The 16,309-nt window shown below is 39.3% G+C and overlaps 1 protein-coding gene across 3 annotated transcripts in view; it reads left to right on the top strand.

Annotated features, from left to right (window-relative positions):
* The window catches only part of MINDY4 (MINDY lysine 48 deubiquitinase 4), an 82,211-nt gene extending 66,074 nt beyond the window's left edge, over positions 1–16,137 (top strand). For 2 of the 3 annotated variants that reach the window (XM_071734604.1, XM_071734601.1), the window contains 3 exons: positions 4,583–4,763; positions 10,107–10,179; positions 14,953–16,137. In XM_071734604.1, the coding sequence (XP_071590705.1) occupies positions 4,583–4,763; positions 10,107–10,179; positions 14,953–15,001 (303 nt within the window). In that variant the 3' untranslated portion in view covers positions 15,002–16,137. The remainder of the gene's footprint in view (positions 1–4,582; positions 4,764–10,106; positions 10,180–14,952) is intronic. The other variant, XM_071734603.1, reaches the window with a different exon arrangement.
* The last annotated feature ends 172 nt before the right edge of the window (positions 16,138–16,309 follow it).

The following is a 16,309-nucleotide window of genomic DNA, read 5'->3' as shown; positions in this document are numbered from 1 at the left end:
GATAGAACATACCAGAAAAGCAGTGGAATAAAGGAAAGAAAAAAAAAAAAGATCCTGAGGCCATCTGGCATGCTGAGGTCTGTTTGCCTTGTCACAACTGCTGTCTCTTTTTATCTTGTGGCAGCAAAAGAGATCTTCAGACCAAAGCCAGTACTTTCCAGGAGTCTTTTCTTTGGTTTAATGGTCCTGAGACTGAATATACATTTCTTTCTATTCTTTTTCATTATAGTTGCCCTTTTCAAACCCCAATTCATCATCAGAAAGTTTTCCTTGTCCACAACAAAAATATTCAAAGCTGCAGAGAAATTAGGACTCCAGTGTAGCAATAGTGTTTTGTACTACAATTTATAATCATCTGGCTAAAAACTTCAATATTATGCTTAACCTAGCATAGTCATTAAATTATTCATATTCTGGATGTCAGATATTATGAACATTCTATTTTTCTCTTAATCTGATTGAAATCAATTACACATTAAACCAAAGCAAATACATTTTAATGGCAATAGCTTTACCCTCACAGTATCCCTTAACTAAGTGCAAATATATTAAAAACACTAAAACAAAGCAAATACATTTTAATGGCAATAGCTTTGCCCTCACAATATCCCTTAACTAAGTGCAAATATATTAGTATGAAGGCTGAACTGCTGTTTTAATAGTGCTGGTAGATTGTGACTTGATTCAGTGGTGTTCTTGATCACCCAAGGGCTCTTGCAAAGCTCTCTGTTTTTACACAATTAATACTTCAGTCTTAACACTGGTGGAACATTGTTTAATATGAATTCAGTAAAGGTCATTGCAACTGTGGGGAGAAAACACTGGCAGAACAAACAATTCACTGCAACCAGCAATTAGTCAGTTTGAGTGAACCCAGACCTTTATGGAATTACATGAGCCTCAGTACTTCACTGGATGATTATTTTGGAAAAAAAGCATTTTTAGCAGTTGTCTCAAAACTCCTGGAGAAAATGGCACCAGGTTAATCATATCCAGTAACCTCCCTTGGGTTTTGTATCTTCTTCTTTAAGTCATGGCCACTGCACAGGGAGGATAACCTGATATTTGTTTCTGGTGAAGAGAAATTGTTTAAATGGAGTCCAGAGACACTGAATCTAGCTTATATTTCTTTGGTTTTTTTGGGTACACACATGGCAACAAGCAGGCTTGTTCAATGAGCCACTAAAATGTGAATGGTGAAGTGCTACACACTCATTCTGGCAGATTATTGCAGGAATTCTCAGGTATTAAATATTTCTCTGTAGATTTAATGTCCCCATTGTGCAAATGCAACTGAAGTCAGATGTGGGAAAAGACCACCCAGAGGGCTGGGAATGAGCCCTTTGAAGGTGCTTGCTTTTGGAAAGCTGTTGTTTTCCAAAGATGAGTATTGTGTCCCTGAAATTTATGAGCATTCTTAAGGGATTTGTAAGGGAAAGGATTAGAGTTAGTGAGGTCTCCATAGGAATCAAAAATATGCAGCGTGGAAAGACACCTAATTCATCCCCCCTCTTCTTTTTTGTCTGAAGATAAATGAGCACATTTGAAAGCAAATGTGTGAATAGTAGTGCATTGCTTTTAATTCATTCTGATTCTGCAATCACATATTCTTTTTTATTTTCTGCAAAGTAGAAATACAGATGGTGAGCCCTTAAGAAAAAGAATATTTAAAAAAGCAGATTCAAGTCACATATCCTTGATTTGCCTTTGGAAGTGAGACCCAGGATTATACTTCCAGGGCAGCTGGAAGGAAGGGCCCCATTCTCTGGCAGGCACTTGTTGGGTGACACTCTTGAGTTTAAAGGGTTTCCTGAGGAGTCAGAACATTGGGTATCCATGCTTGGTTTTCCCTGTCCTGCTTGGAGGTCCTGTTATATTCCAGGATCACTATCACTGATCAGCTTGGCCAGACAATTGAAGAAGCACTCACCAGCTGGACAAGGGTGAGGGTGCACTTTTAGTCCACTTTATGACTGATGCTTGAAGAAGTGGGCAAAGGAATTCTCAGAATGAGGGTTGTCCTTACTTTGTCAGTAGCATGGTTCTGTAATTATATTTTGTGGGGAAAAAAAAAAATCAAGACATATTTTGAGGAATGCAATTGGAGAGGGAAGTGCCTTAAAGTAAGTCTAGACAAAGTAACATCTGGGGAGAAGAATTTTAGACTTACAGATAAAAAAAGTTCCATGGCACTTCAACTTAAGGCTGAGAAACAAGTCCTAGGCCTGTTCAATCTACTAGTGTAGGAATAATGTGAGATATCTGGAGAATCAGAAGCCCTTGGAAGGTTATGATAGTGGGATAGAAGGGTCAATAGCTTTAGGGAGATGAGGAGATGCACACCCATAGGGAGCAGCCAACACCTAGAACACAGTTAAAAATCCTTCTGCAGTATAACTCATGTAACTGGAATGAAGACATCTCCCTTTTTATTGGAGATGACAATTTAACCTACAATGTTTTAAAATTCTCATCATTGTCTTTAAGTTCATGCCCCTGCCTTATTCTGCAAGCACTGTAATTGAAAACTATATGTATTTGGAATTTGTTCCTACAAACCTTACTTATCTGAACAATTTGTCCTGACTTCAATAGGACTCTTCATGTGAGTGAGAATGTTCCCTATCTCTCTAATCTTGTTTTGCCAGATGTTGTTTGATGAAGCTTGTAAGTTACTTCAGCAGTGTAGGAAGAACACATTTTTAGGAGAAGACTGGCTGTTCCATTTTGGCTTTGATCTATCTGCATACTAAAATATTCATGTTTGTGAGACTGAATCTTTTCATCCGTATCTCTCTGGTTTAACGTATTTTGTTGCATCTGCGTATTTCCCTTCCTGATAACTGATAAATGAGTCTTTTTGTAATCTTGTAAAAAAAATTGTCTGCGGTTCTAAGCCAAGAATTTACATAAAAAGCAAAACTGTTGTATAATAGGCTGGTTTAAATAGATATTAGCAAAGTAATGAGTCAGAGAACAGTTACTTAATTATCTAGAGACGTTATCTAACATTTGAAGAAATTCTCATTGGGGACTCTAATTGATTTTGCACTTATATCATTTTAGATATAACTTCTGATTCTTTCTAATATAAAAAACAAACACTCTGATTCACTTATAATACTTTAAAGGGTTTTAATTACAACAGCATATTGGCTTCTAGCTTTAAGCAGTATATTCATTGATATTTGCACCTGCCTGCCCAGGGTGAAGAACTGAGTGCTGTACTGCAGAAGCTGTACCCATTAATCTATATCTAGAAAACATACAAGAGAATTTTTCTGTTAAAACTCTTCCAGTTTCCATTGACACCCACTTCATATGCTGAAGGATGATTGAAATCCCATAGTGATAAAGGTAGAATAGGCAGAGATGGTTTCTGTAGATTTATATCACTTACCATATTACTATGCAAACCTCTTCAAAACTTCCTGAGCCTCTAACCTAGCAAAGTTGCTTTGATCCACGTGTCTGTACTTTGTAGACAAAACTTGATCTTATATTTCTGTGCACATACATTTCCACGCTTGGTTTCCTTTCCTTGTTTTGCAGATTGTTATCCTACCAGCCGTGCAACATCTGTTCAGCAAGGGCTGCATAAAACTGGGGATAAAATAAGGATGATTATACATAGCATGCTGCACACTTGTGAGTTTTGTCTGCTGTAAGAATGACAAGCAGAGCTGTAGCCAGAAACATTACACAGAAAGCAAGAAGGTTTATTTTGGTTTTTAGTTTCTCCCAGTGGTTTATCAAAGATACAAAAAACCCTACAATTAAATGGCAGAAAATACAGTATTATTTTGAATATAGAATGCAGTTTTTAATGACAGGAACACAGCTAATAGTAATTATCTGCTGTAGCTGAATATTAAAATCCCAGCTGGGAGAAATAAGATTTCTTTGCTATATTAAACAATCTAATCACTATTTTTGCTCTATTACTTACTAGTGAAGGGGATAAAATCATTAATTGAAACTGCAGCTGTAAAGCAGTAGCCTGCAATAGGAGATTGATGCCTGTCTCAGATCAGAACACAGGTTACTTTCTTCCAGCAGCTGAAAATATATTACATATCTAGTCTGTGAAGGTAGAAGATGATGACAAATGAAGGGAATTGATTATATTCTTTATCCAAGGGAATATTTTGGGCTCAATTTAGTTGCCTACCCTGACACATCTGAGATGCTGTGAAGTCACATGCATGGCTTCCAGGTAGTGTTGCACAGTCTTCCATTGGTCTCACGTAGTATTCCTGACCTAAATTCCCTGGAGTTTCATAAATACTGCAGAGGATAGGTCAGTTGTGGTTTCATTTGGTTCGGATCATTTGGGATTATGATCTTTTTTTGCTCTAAGGATACCACAGGATTTCATTACCTGCCTATAACTCAAGAACAGATCCTTGCTTTATGTATTCCCTGGTTTACCAGAGCTACCCCTGTCTCCTTCATCAGCAGTTTGTAATGTTCCTTCATTAATACTTATAGACTATAGCCTTACACAAGCCATCTTTCCCACAACAAATTGTTTCTCCCCTTGCCCCCCATGATGTTCTAACCTTTTGTACCTTTCTTTTAGGTTGGTTGTTACTTGAAGACCCCTAAATACCCGATTTGGTTGGTATGCAGTGAAAGCCACTTCAGTGTCCTTTTTTGTTTGGAAAAGGATGTACTTGATGACTGGAAAACAGAGCAGAGATTTGATTTGTATTATTATGATGGCTTGGCCAACCAGGAGGAAGAAATACGATTAACAGTGGGTATGTACAACCCAGCAACTCTGCATTTCATCTCTGGTGGTGGCAACAGCATCACATCATGAAGATGACTAGAATAATGCAAATAATGATAGTCTCAGGCATTAAAGATTCTTTGTGTGCCTGTTTCCTGATTGCTATGATTAATTTTGGTGTTTCACAAGGAAATTTTGAGGATAAGCCCCTGGAAGGGTTAAAAAGGAGCATATTCTACTTTATACAGACTAGAAAATCTTTCACTGACAGGGATTTCCAAGGAACAAATTGTGATCTGACTTACTCGTGCTTCCAGGATTATAAACCATATTTAATTACTCCCATTCTCCTTCACACCTCACATTGTTTCTACAGATAGAAAGTGCAGGTTTTCTGTCCTTCAACCCTACGTGCCTGTAGTAAAATGAGCAAATAGGCTGAGGAAACATGAACTCCTTACCTCCAGAGCCAGCTGCATCAGAAGAGGGCAGAAATCTGCTACCAAAGTCTAGTCTCTTACCTGCTTGCAAGCATACCTGGAAACCATGCCAAATTATGCCAAATTATGCAGCTACTTTTACACAATAGTGTATTTCTCCAAGTGGAAGGCATTTGGACAAGAACTATTCTAATGCTTAAAAAGCTCCTACTTATTGCCATATTAAGATATTCTTGACCACTGAATTCCTATTTGCTAATAATATCCTGCTTATCTTTCATTTTCTTCCATGTATTTATACAATCTAATCAAATTCCTTCTCAATCTGAAGGAGCCACTCTACTGTAGTCCACTCTTTAAAAATGTCTGTACTCCTTCTTTGCACCCACATTCTGGTTCTTGGACAGGATGTTTCATGTTCCAGTTGAGTCCATGTGGGGAAGCTGTTTGGATAAGAGTGCTGGGGCTTTAGCATCTCACAAGATTTATCACTGAATTCAATCATCTTTCTGCCTCTTATTTATCTGCTTATTTTAATTAAAATCTCTGCCATTCTCCTGCATCATATTAAATATTATCTCAAAAAAAAAAAGAAAAAAAAGGCTTAACCTTTACAGCACTGTTGCTACCACCTGGTTCCCACATGGTCTGTCCCAGACTGAAGATGCTTTGGAAGTAACAGAGGTGATATAGTTCAGCATGGGACAAGAGAGATCAAGACACATTTTTTCTGTTGTGTTATACCATGTAACATATGGTCATAAACAGGTACCTTTACATATCTTTGCATCATTAATAAATCACAAATGTTTCCAAAGCCCAGAGCTACCAAGCACTCCAGGATCCCTTATTGAGAAAGTGCTCAGAGTTTGTATATTTTATTTTTCTCTTTACTGTTCAATCTGTCATGGCATATCTGTGTATTTCTTCTCAAAGTGTAAACTTGCATTTAGAGGCAGATATCTTCTTGTTGTGGCTATAAGCTCTTCCAGGGAGGTGTCCTAGTAAATCTTCTGCTATCTGTGAAACTCTGCAAAAAGCTGTAAAATGCAAATAATTTTGACATTCCAGAGAAACACTTTGGTGGTTCTGGAGGTACAGTAATCCTTTGTTAGGCCTGGAGAAAAACTGAAATTACTTTCCATCCAACAGGTAACTTTGATCATACATCTAAACTATTCATACAGGAGCAGATGGAAATGTTAGAATGCTAAATATTACTTTTATTTCTATTGTGGAAATTTCAGCAAGCTGTGATGGTTACCTAGAAATACAGCATGAGGTCAATTCTTCGAGACAGGAATCTTGTTTATAATTAGGAAAACTACAATCAAAGTCACATTTCAGGAATGTTGGAGAAATTAAACTGCAAATAGCAGACAAAATAGCCAGAAACCAAGGGTAGAATTACATTTTTGGGGCATTAGCAATTGCCACTTTATTTTGAGAATTTGTTCTGCACCCCCTACTCATAACCATTTGCCAAAATATAAAAGAAACATGAAGTTCCTTCCTAAAAGCAGGCAGTGCCTGCCTTCAACATATCCTAAACAGACCAATGCTCAGAGAACTAAAGAATCACAGGATGGTTTGGGTTGAAAGGGACCTTAAAGATCAGTTTGTTCCATGCCCCCTGCCATGGGCTGGGACATCTCCCACCAGCCCAGGTTGCTCCAAGTCCCCTCCAACCTGGCCTTGAAAGGTTCTTCAGTCTTTTTCACTGGGGTAGAAATTTCTGATAGACCAAAAAGGAAAACCAAGCCAATGTATATAAATCAGTGTCAGCATTTTGCTCATCTTCTTATGTCAGCTTTTTAGGGACCAAGTGGAGATTCTGGGATTTTTGTTCTGTGTCACAGACAGCACTGTATGTGTTGCACTGCTAAGAGGGATGCTGTTCCTCCTCTCTAATACATACATTTAACACATACATTTAACATACATACATTTAATGTATGTTAACATTTGCAACTTACTGTCTCCAAGTGAAGATATAGGGAATTTTTGTACAATCTGTTTTAATAAATCATTCTTTTATCTCATTGGTGCATGTCTTCAACCAAGTATCCATTAAAAAGTGTTTTCAAAGAGCATCCGAATAATTGCTAAGATGAATATAACTGAAATTCTCAGAAGATTCTTCCAGACCTGTAGACACCATCTATGGCCCCTTTGTAGATCCTACAGAAGGCAGCACAAGGAGTGAAACTGGGAGAGATTCAGACACTGAAAGCAGCTTCAAGGATAGCTGGTATAGTTGTCCCCACACTTTTTTACAGAACAGTATTTTCCCACAGTTAATGTGAGGTTGTTCTGATGTGCAAAAGTCCTCTGGAAAGGTAAATAATTAAACATTACTTCCTAAGGTTGTCATTTAAATTATGAGCAGCATTTCTTTCAGTGATTGTCTGTTCAGATTCCACCCTTCTGAACCTGTGCCCATCAGATCTCCTTAATAGCATATTTTTTTCTGTATCTGTGCTGGCACTTGGTTTCTCATTAGCCTTGGCTTAGGATGCAAGTGAAGCTACAAGAGATCATATTCCTGTCCTTCCTGCTGTTGGGAACTTCAAGACAGAATAATGTAACTTAAATATTGCTTTCTCCAAATGCATTGTATAAAATACTTGAACAACTTGAGTTCATTAATTAACTCAGCTAAATGTTTCTTGCCTGAAGATACACTTTCAGTGTTACTTTTTTCCTATTCATAGAATCATAGAATTAGCTGGGTTGGAAGGGACCTCAGAGATCATCAAGTCCAACCCTTGATCCACTCCCGCTGCAGTTCCCAGCCCATGGCACTGAGTGCCACATCCAGGCTCTTTTTAAATGTCTCCAGGGATGGAGAATCCACCACCTCACCGGGCAGTCCATTCCATTGCCTGATCACCCTCTCTGTAAAAAAATTCTTTCTGATATCCAGCCTAAATCTCCCCTGGCACAACTTAAGACTGTGTCCTCTTGTCTTGTTGAAAGTCGTCTGGGAAAAGAGACCAACTCCCACCTGGCTCCAACCTCCTTTCAGGGAGTTGTAGAGAGCGATGAGGTCTCCCCTGAGCCTCCTCTTCTCCAGCCTCAACACCCCCAGCTCTCTCAGCCTCTCCTCATAGGGCCTGTGCTCGAGTCCCTTCACCAGCTTGGTTGCCCTCCTTTGGACCTGTTCCAGGACCTCGATATCCTTCCTGAGCTGAGGGGCCCAGAACTGGACACAGGACTCAAGCTGTGGCCTCACTAGGGCTGAGTACAGAGGCAGAATCACTTCCTTGGACCTGCTGGCCACGCTGTTCCTGATCCAGGCCAGGATGCCATTGGCCTTCTTGGCCACCTGGGCACACTGCTGGCTCATGTTCAGCTTCCTGCCAATCCAGACTCCCAGGTCCCTCTCTGTCTGGCTGCTCTCAGCCACTCTGTGCCCAGCCTGGAGCTCCCCATGGGGTTGTTGTGGCCAAAGTGCAGGACCCGGCACTTGGCCTTGTTGAACCTCATCCTGTTGGGATCAGCCCAACTCTCCAGTCTGTCCAGGTCCCTCTGCAGAGCCCTCCTGCCTTCCAGCTGATCCACACTCCCCTCCATCTTAGTGTCATCTGCAAATTTGCTGATGATGGACTCAATCCCTTCATCTAGGTCATCGATAAAGATATTAAACAGTACTCAAACCTCTTGCTTGGAAGAACTCAACTCTAAAAATGACAAAATTCAGCAGGTTGGCAATAGGAGAGGCAGCCATGCCATACACATATCCTCTTACCTGTACTGTGGTCAGGACAGTGGTTTTTGCTTCTTACAATGACAAGATCCAGAACACCAGTATCAGGAATTCCTAGAGGGATCCAAATGCTATTGGAAAACTCTCATGGACCATAATAAACTCTTAAAATTCAGATAAAATGGGCCCTTTGGAACTTACAAACTGTGTGCTTCTAAGTTACTGAGGATCTTGGAGAAAACTGCAAGTATTTTATGTGCTTGTAAATATTCCATTTCCTACTGCTCCTGCCCTGACATTCATTTGGGGTTTTCTGCATGTATTTATACTGACAAGATTAACAACCAGGGGAGAGCCAGGTCCTTTCTGTGGCATGAGGAAGCCAGATATATCTGAGCCTGGCAGCTGTGAATGTTAGAGCAATTACCTCCCATCCTGTCTGCATCAGGCTCACTGAAGCAGACCCACATCCTACACCCTATCTTGGCATCACTTGTTGCTCACAACCTGCCCATTGGCTGGATGACAGACAGAAAAGAAGAAAAAGAAAAAAAAACCCTACTCTGCTGCAGTTCAAAAAGATTTTACTCCAAAACAGGAAACAGCTGAGCAGACCTGACATCCAAGCTGGTCTCAGGATGTTTTCTCTCTGGGAAATTCAGCAGCCACTTTCACTGTTGACAGATCCAGTGTCTGAGACACTGACCTCTCTGTTTTCCCCTGAACAGTGCAGTTGCTTCTCCATCCCTAAGGGATGCTCAGCCCCTGGTAGCTCTCTCATATCCAACACAACTCAGTCTTCTCCTCTCTGGGCACTGATTTCTTGACAGTCAAAGGACAATCTTATTTTCCAGGGTGGAGGAATCTTAACACAGTTTGGACTGAGCTTGGGGTTTGCTATCTAACTACCACTGTCCTTAGTATCTGAGTAATGAAAATTTCTTTGTTAGCAATTACAGCATCATTTGCATAATAAAAACTCATGACATCCCTCCAGGATATTCTTTTCACCTTCTAATCTTTGTTTTGCTTTTTTGTGTTTTTTTTTTTTTTTTTTTTTTTTTAGTCCAAAAAAGACACATGCCTTTTGAGGGCTAGGAGTTTTACAGTGTGAGTGGTACCCCTTCAATTCCATGGGTGGAATTCCTAGGAGCTACAGCAGTTTTTATATATTAATAGAAATATGATCCCCACACTAATAATCTCTGATATGTCTCTGCAGACACAACTCAGATGTGTGCTGAAGATAAAGAAAATGAACTCACTCCCCCACTTGAGCACTGCATTAGGACAAAGTAAGTGAAACTGCAGTTTTTCAGACAGATATAATGAGTTATTGATATAAACAATATATGTCAGGCTGGAATGTGGAAAAAAATACTGAAGCAAGTAACCTTGCAAAATAACTGCTTAAAAATCTGTGCTGTGCTAATATGTGTTATACATTCATTTGTGTGTTATTGCACTTCACATCAAGCTGGCTAAGACTTTAACTTCATTCTTAGAGAAACCCTCATTACATCACAGGGAACTAATTGAGCCAAATTCAGCTTGAGAGTGCAGCTTGGTTTCAGTAGATCTAAAGTTAGGTTCCCCAAAGTGATTGATTTATAATTATAAAAGGAGAAAAATTTCTTCCATCTCCATCCGTGGTTTTTGAAAAGTACAATTGCACTGGATTGACTTGAGTACCATTCTCAAGGCATGAAGCCCTGTGCTCAACAGTCTCAGTTTTCTCACCCAGAACTGTGTTTTTTAAGTAATTCTTGACAGTTCTGAGGTTGTGTTTTCTCCTTAAAGCAAGGCTGGTTCCTCTCGTGTTAGGATTTTCATGGCCACTTGAGGTCTGTATGATATTAAATGATGGACTTTTAAGCATTTTATCCAAGACACACTGAAGTTAATGAGAACATTTTCAGTTCAGTGAGACATGAAAGAAGCAAAATGAAGACATTTAACTGGGTTAAAAAAATCAATTTTATATCAACCCCATGTGCATGACTTTGAAAAATGTCATCTGAATAACTTTTGGAACAAGAAGAAAAAACCTTATTGTCAAAGACCATAACATTTCTTAAATCAGCAAGCCAAGGAGCTTCAGATTTCTCTTGTAATTTCCCTCCCTTCCATGCCACAATCTGTCCTGTAAAAAAACACCCCTAAAAATTCAGGACAATGACTGCCAAACAGTTTGTTCATGCAGGGCTGCTGCTATAAAGTTACAGAAAAGTAGAAGAGGCTTCCTGTAACATGACAGCAGTGACGTTAATCCAGGTCCCTGCACATCCAGATTGTGTTGGTTCCTCTGTTCCAGTCACACATCAGCATGACTATAAATTAAAATAAATAATAAATACCCTTAGAAACCCACACAGAAGGGGTGAATAATGCACGCATGCAACTACTTAAAGTTGCTCTTAGAACTTCTTCCATTACTGGCATTGTATCAAAGTCCTACAGTTTTTGTAATGGTGCTGTTTATTTATTTTAAATTCCCTGATTTAATCTGCTGGAGTAGTAATTACCAGCAAATTCCAGTGTCAGTTTATTTTGTTTGTACCATTTTCAGGAATATTTACCCTGATTGCTCTGGTTCCTTTTTTTCAGTGTTCTGTATTTCTTTTGAGTGTGACCTTGCTGCTAAAGGTTTTTCATCTCATATTTTTCTTTTTAAAGAACTTTTTATTCCAACTGTGAAACAGCATATAAGTGAAAAAAATATTTTAAATATTAAAATATAAATATAAAAAATATTAAATATTTTAAAAATATTTAACCAATATTTTAACAAATTGGGAGATAAGAAAGAACTCTGTTTTCTACTACAAAATCATGGAAAACACTCCTAAACTAATTTTAGCAAAGCAAGGACACAGGCAAAGAGCTGTTAATTTTTTTTGATCAAGCATTCATGATGAAATTCCTTATCAAATCTTTCTCATAAAAAATGCAGGATATTTTCCTAGCCAGTGTGGGGAATTTCACAGTCTGAACAATCAGAACTGAGAAGATTTATTTGTTGTTTCCAAATATCAATTGGGTTTTTTTTCCTTTCATTCACATGACTCATTCCTGTTTTAATCCTTGAAAATCCATTTACCCATTGTTTACCCCAATACCTGAACACCCCTGTCCTGTAATGCATTGAGTTATATGGCTAACATCTGTCTGCTGTTTGTTCCCTTATCCCATCCCAAAGGGAAAGCTGCATATGTAATAGTTTCTGTATTTAGATTCTTTCATTGTTATTATTATTATTATTGTCAGAGGAGAAGTTGTTTTGCTCCTGCAGGAGAAAGCTCATGTTTTTTAGTTTTTATTCAATTAAATGTCAGAAGAGTGAGATCTGAGTTTAAATCAGGTAACACCTCAGATGGTAGAACAACTAACAGGTAGTTACAGGTATCACTTGAACCTGCAGGCTTCCAACTCCAGACTCAGTGGAAATAAATCTGCTTTGATTGTGGCTTTCAGCTCCAGCTCTCTGTAGAAACATTCTGATCCTGACCCAGAGATGTCTGGAATGTGCATCCCTGGGTTGTCTGGGAGATGCCGTGCAGATGTCTTATCCCATTCTTTCCTGAAGAAGACTCTTCTATCAAAATCACAATCCTCAGTGTTGCTCTGCACTGGTGGAAATAACATCTGTTATCTCTGCCTGAGGGCAATAAAGCTTTGATCTGATATTACAGCCAGAATTCAGTGGTATATTTTGTTAACCCTCCAGCAGCAGCTTTCCTCTCTGGCAGTGGGGCTTTATGACACAGCAGTTCATCTGTTTGTCTTTGAAGCCAGACAGCCAGTGGAAATTCAGCAAATTAGAAGAGAGAATGGGAATTTCATCCTGAATTATGGTTGTGCTCTAAAGCAATACCAAATGGTTACAGAAGATACTGAGAGTTGTTCCAGACTCAGCACTGGTTGGAGCCTGAACCAGTTCCTTTTGGGTTCCCATTAACTCCATGACTGTTGGGTGAGGTTGTATTTGAACCAAATGGGTCTGATATAGTTTTCATATAGTTGTTAACCTGATAAATTATAATTTAATCAGCAGATAGAATCTGGGTTCCATTTGAATGACATTGTGACAGGATAGTGAGGGGAAATGATCAAGCTGAATTGTCCAGACAGCTTTAAATCTGTCTGTAAAGGAAAGACTTGTTCAGCACCTGTGAGTGAGGTTCTTTACTATTTGGACACCTTTCCTTGTGCAGATTCAATAGGTGAAAGCAGTTTTGAATCCCTCCCCATAGTGTTAAACAGCCAGACTGATTTTTACTTTACAAACTGCTCAATGGCTTGAAAATAAACACAGGAGTAAAGGCATGTTATGAAAGTTACCTTGGGTTCTGCTTCAGAGCATCATTTTCTGTTTAAGCTTCTTATTGAAATAATTATTGGAATTTTCTAATTTAATAAAGTCCTGTTGCTCACTGCATAGCAATTAACAACTTATGCTGAAACAGCAAAAATGGTACCAGGACATGTAAGTATTTTCTCAGAGCACAGTGTTGTCTCAGCAGATTTCAGTCAGTGCCTTTTTGGCTTCTGTGGGGTCTCTGTGGATCCCTTTCAAAGCTTTCATCACCCTGGTGAAACAGAATGTGGAGCCATGGAACTGTGCATGAGGATAAAAGGATGAGTTGGTGTCACTCCCTGAGCAATCCAGTGGGACCAGAAGGTGGCAATTGAAGTTCTGACTTGCATGGAGTTATTCTGGGGGTGATATTCTGAAACTCTGGCAGGGACAGGTCAAAAATCCCCAGCTAGAATATATTCTGCTTTAACTGAAATGTGAGGCATCACTGTTGTATATTCCCACTATGTTCTGGGGTGAGGGTAGTCTTTCTACATTAAATTTTCATTTTCTGAGCAAAATAACAAAAGAAAGACAGAAAAATTTCACAACAGCTCTGAGCTCTGGTCACTTCCTTTGAGTGAATCCTGCATGAATTCAGCTTTTGGTTTTGTTTTACACTTAATGGGCCTGCTCAGCAAAAGGGCTGAGCTGCCATACCCTGCTGACACATCCTTTCCTCAGGGACAGAAGGAATGTGGCACTCTGGCAGCTCTCTGTTGCCTCCACTCCCTCACCAATGCCTTAACCACTGGGCACATATAAATACTTGTCAGTAGAAAGCAGTAGTTGAGTTCTTTTAGAAGAACTGGCCATGAACTTGCAAACATGAGAAATTTGCAACAAGTGTGCAATCCATGCAGTGGATGACTGTTCAGTGAGTTGATTCACATCAGCCCAGTGAGGTCACTGGAAAGCATCCTCCTGATTTCACTGAGTCTTGGTCCAGGTTTTTGTTTTCTGCCATGATTTGAAGGCACATTTGGTGACAAACACAGGAGTGGGAGCTGCTTTGAATTCAGTGTTGGGTGCATTCCTGGAGTGGGCAGCTGAGCCAGGAACTCCACACATGGGAAGTTTCTGTGCACATCCATGTGGACCCATTTGGAAACCTTCATCCCAGTGGACATCTGCAGTGGTGTTCTGAAATAAAAATGAGGGTAGAAAAAAGGAAAACCTCAGCATAGGAAAAGCAAAACATTACCATGATCCATTGGATACTTCAAAGGAACCAAGGTTGGAAGCAACGATATCTGCTAATTAAAATTACCTTGTCTTAGGACCTCAGAGTCACAGAGCTCCTAATGAGAGATCTCCTTGTATGGGAGTTTGCAGCTGGTTGGTAACAACTGAGACTGAGCATTCTGCTTATATAGGATTAATTCTTGTACCCATCCTGGGGATTCCCTGCAGTCTTTGCAATAAAAAGTTATTCATTCTGTATTGACTACTGCTGACTGTTTCCTAGAAGAAGTGAATGGTAAGGAGACTGAGCTCCAAACTTGGGCACCTAAAATTAAGGGTGACACCCTTAAGTGGTGACACAATGACACCACTTCCGTTCCTTTCCCTTTGAGAAGACATGATTAGTTACCCCAAAAGAGTTCATTGTATGCTCTCTAAGGTTTGTTGGGTGGTTGAGGGGGTTTGGGTTACCTTTCCAGTGCTCTGATTTACTGATGGATATAAAATGATTGCTTTCCTTTTCTAGGTGGCGAGGAGCTGTTATTGACTGGAATGGCACAGAACCAATCTTATGACTGACCTGACCTGCACTTTATCTGTAAAGACAAAAAGGAAATGACTGAATTAGCACATTCCTATTCCCACCAATACAGGAAATAGGACATGAGTTGTGCAGTTTACGGTGAGGAAGAATGACAGGGCTTGCAGGCTGGAAGAGTTTCACCTCAATCACCTCTTGCTTGCTTCAGATATTTTGCTTATAATCTAAACAACACTTACGTAAATTCCTTGCCACTGCCTTTAACATACAGCTCCTGAGAGCAGACTCAGTTTCCACCTCCAAGTCAAGGTTACAAATGAAGCAGTGAAGTCGTCAACGTCCCCTTGAGGTCTCTTTCTGGATCCACTCAGTATCCTGCAATTGTTTCAAAGCATCTGATGAAAGAGACTGAGCCCAGTTTATTGTCACTGTATTCTGTATGCCTTCCCTCTACTGCCTAGTTATTCACCTTCAAAACTCCAGTGCAAGTATATAATATCATCCAAGAAATATATATATATATTCACTTCTTTACCTGGTACTAGTAAGTCTCATTTTGCACTGAACAGATTGGTGACCATATGGGCTCTTCAGGTAAAGCCTGACCTATCCAAAGCTCTTGTTGTGTCATAAAATTTGCAGTCAGGATTATGGTTTTGTGTTACCAGAACATTAGTACCTACTTTATACTGGATGCAATTGGTGCTTAAAGGTGCCTCGTGCTGATGTAGCTTATTTTTCTTTCTGGATAAGAAAAAGCTGGATCAGTATCTTTACATTTCTACCAGTGTGTCTACTTAGACTCTAGGGTTTATTTACACCAAAGTGATAGATAAGTTCTGTGGTTTGCTTCTTCATAATTACAAGAAAACAGGAGAGCTGTTAGGTTTGAAAATTAAGTGGTGCCTATCTGTGATAGCTACCATTTTTCATGATTAAATAAAGTGTATGCACTGAGTCGTGCAGATGCATAATGAGGTACTGAAACAGCAGTTTGTGTTCTGAAATTAATTCATTAAGTGAGATACCAAAATTAGAATAAAGTACTGAGCTGAAGATTGGGGGAAAAACTGCCAGGGAAAAAAAGGTAGATAAATGGTGTTTCTAGAGCTATTGCTCTCTCTTGAGAGTGAATATTTCATGAGAGTTTAATAAAGAACTTTTACTTTCTGATGTTTATCGTGACACCTTCCTAGTCAATATGCAAAGTCCCCTGAGTCCTGATAAACTTGTTGCTCTTCCTAAAATCAATTTCCAACAAAAATTCAGTGTCCCACTGTGTGTGTACTGTGGAGAAACTGAACTGACTATACAAGTGTAAATCTTGGGGAATTAACACTTG

Source organism: Heliangelus exortis, chromosome 2 (genome assembly GCF_036169615.1).
Source record: "Heliangelus exortis chromosome 2, bHelExo1.hap1, whole genome shotgun sequence".
In the NCBI taxonomy this organism is placed as follows: Eukaryota; Metazoa; Chordata; class Aves; order Apodiformes; family Trochilidae; genus Heliangelus; species Heliangelus exortis.
The sequence above is the reverse complement of the archived record's forward strand: the minus strand, read 5'-3'. Positions and strand labels throughout refer to the sequence as shown.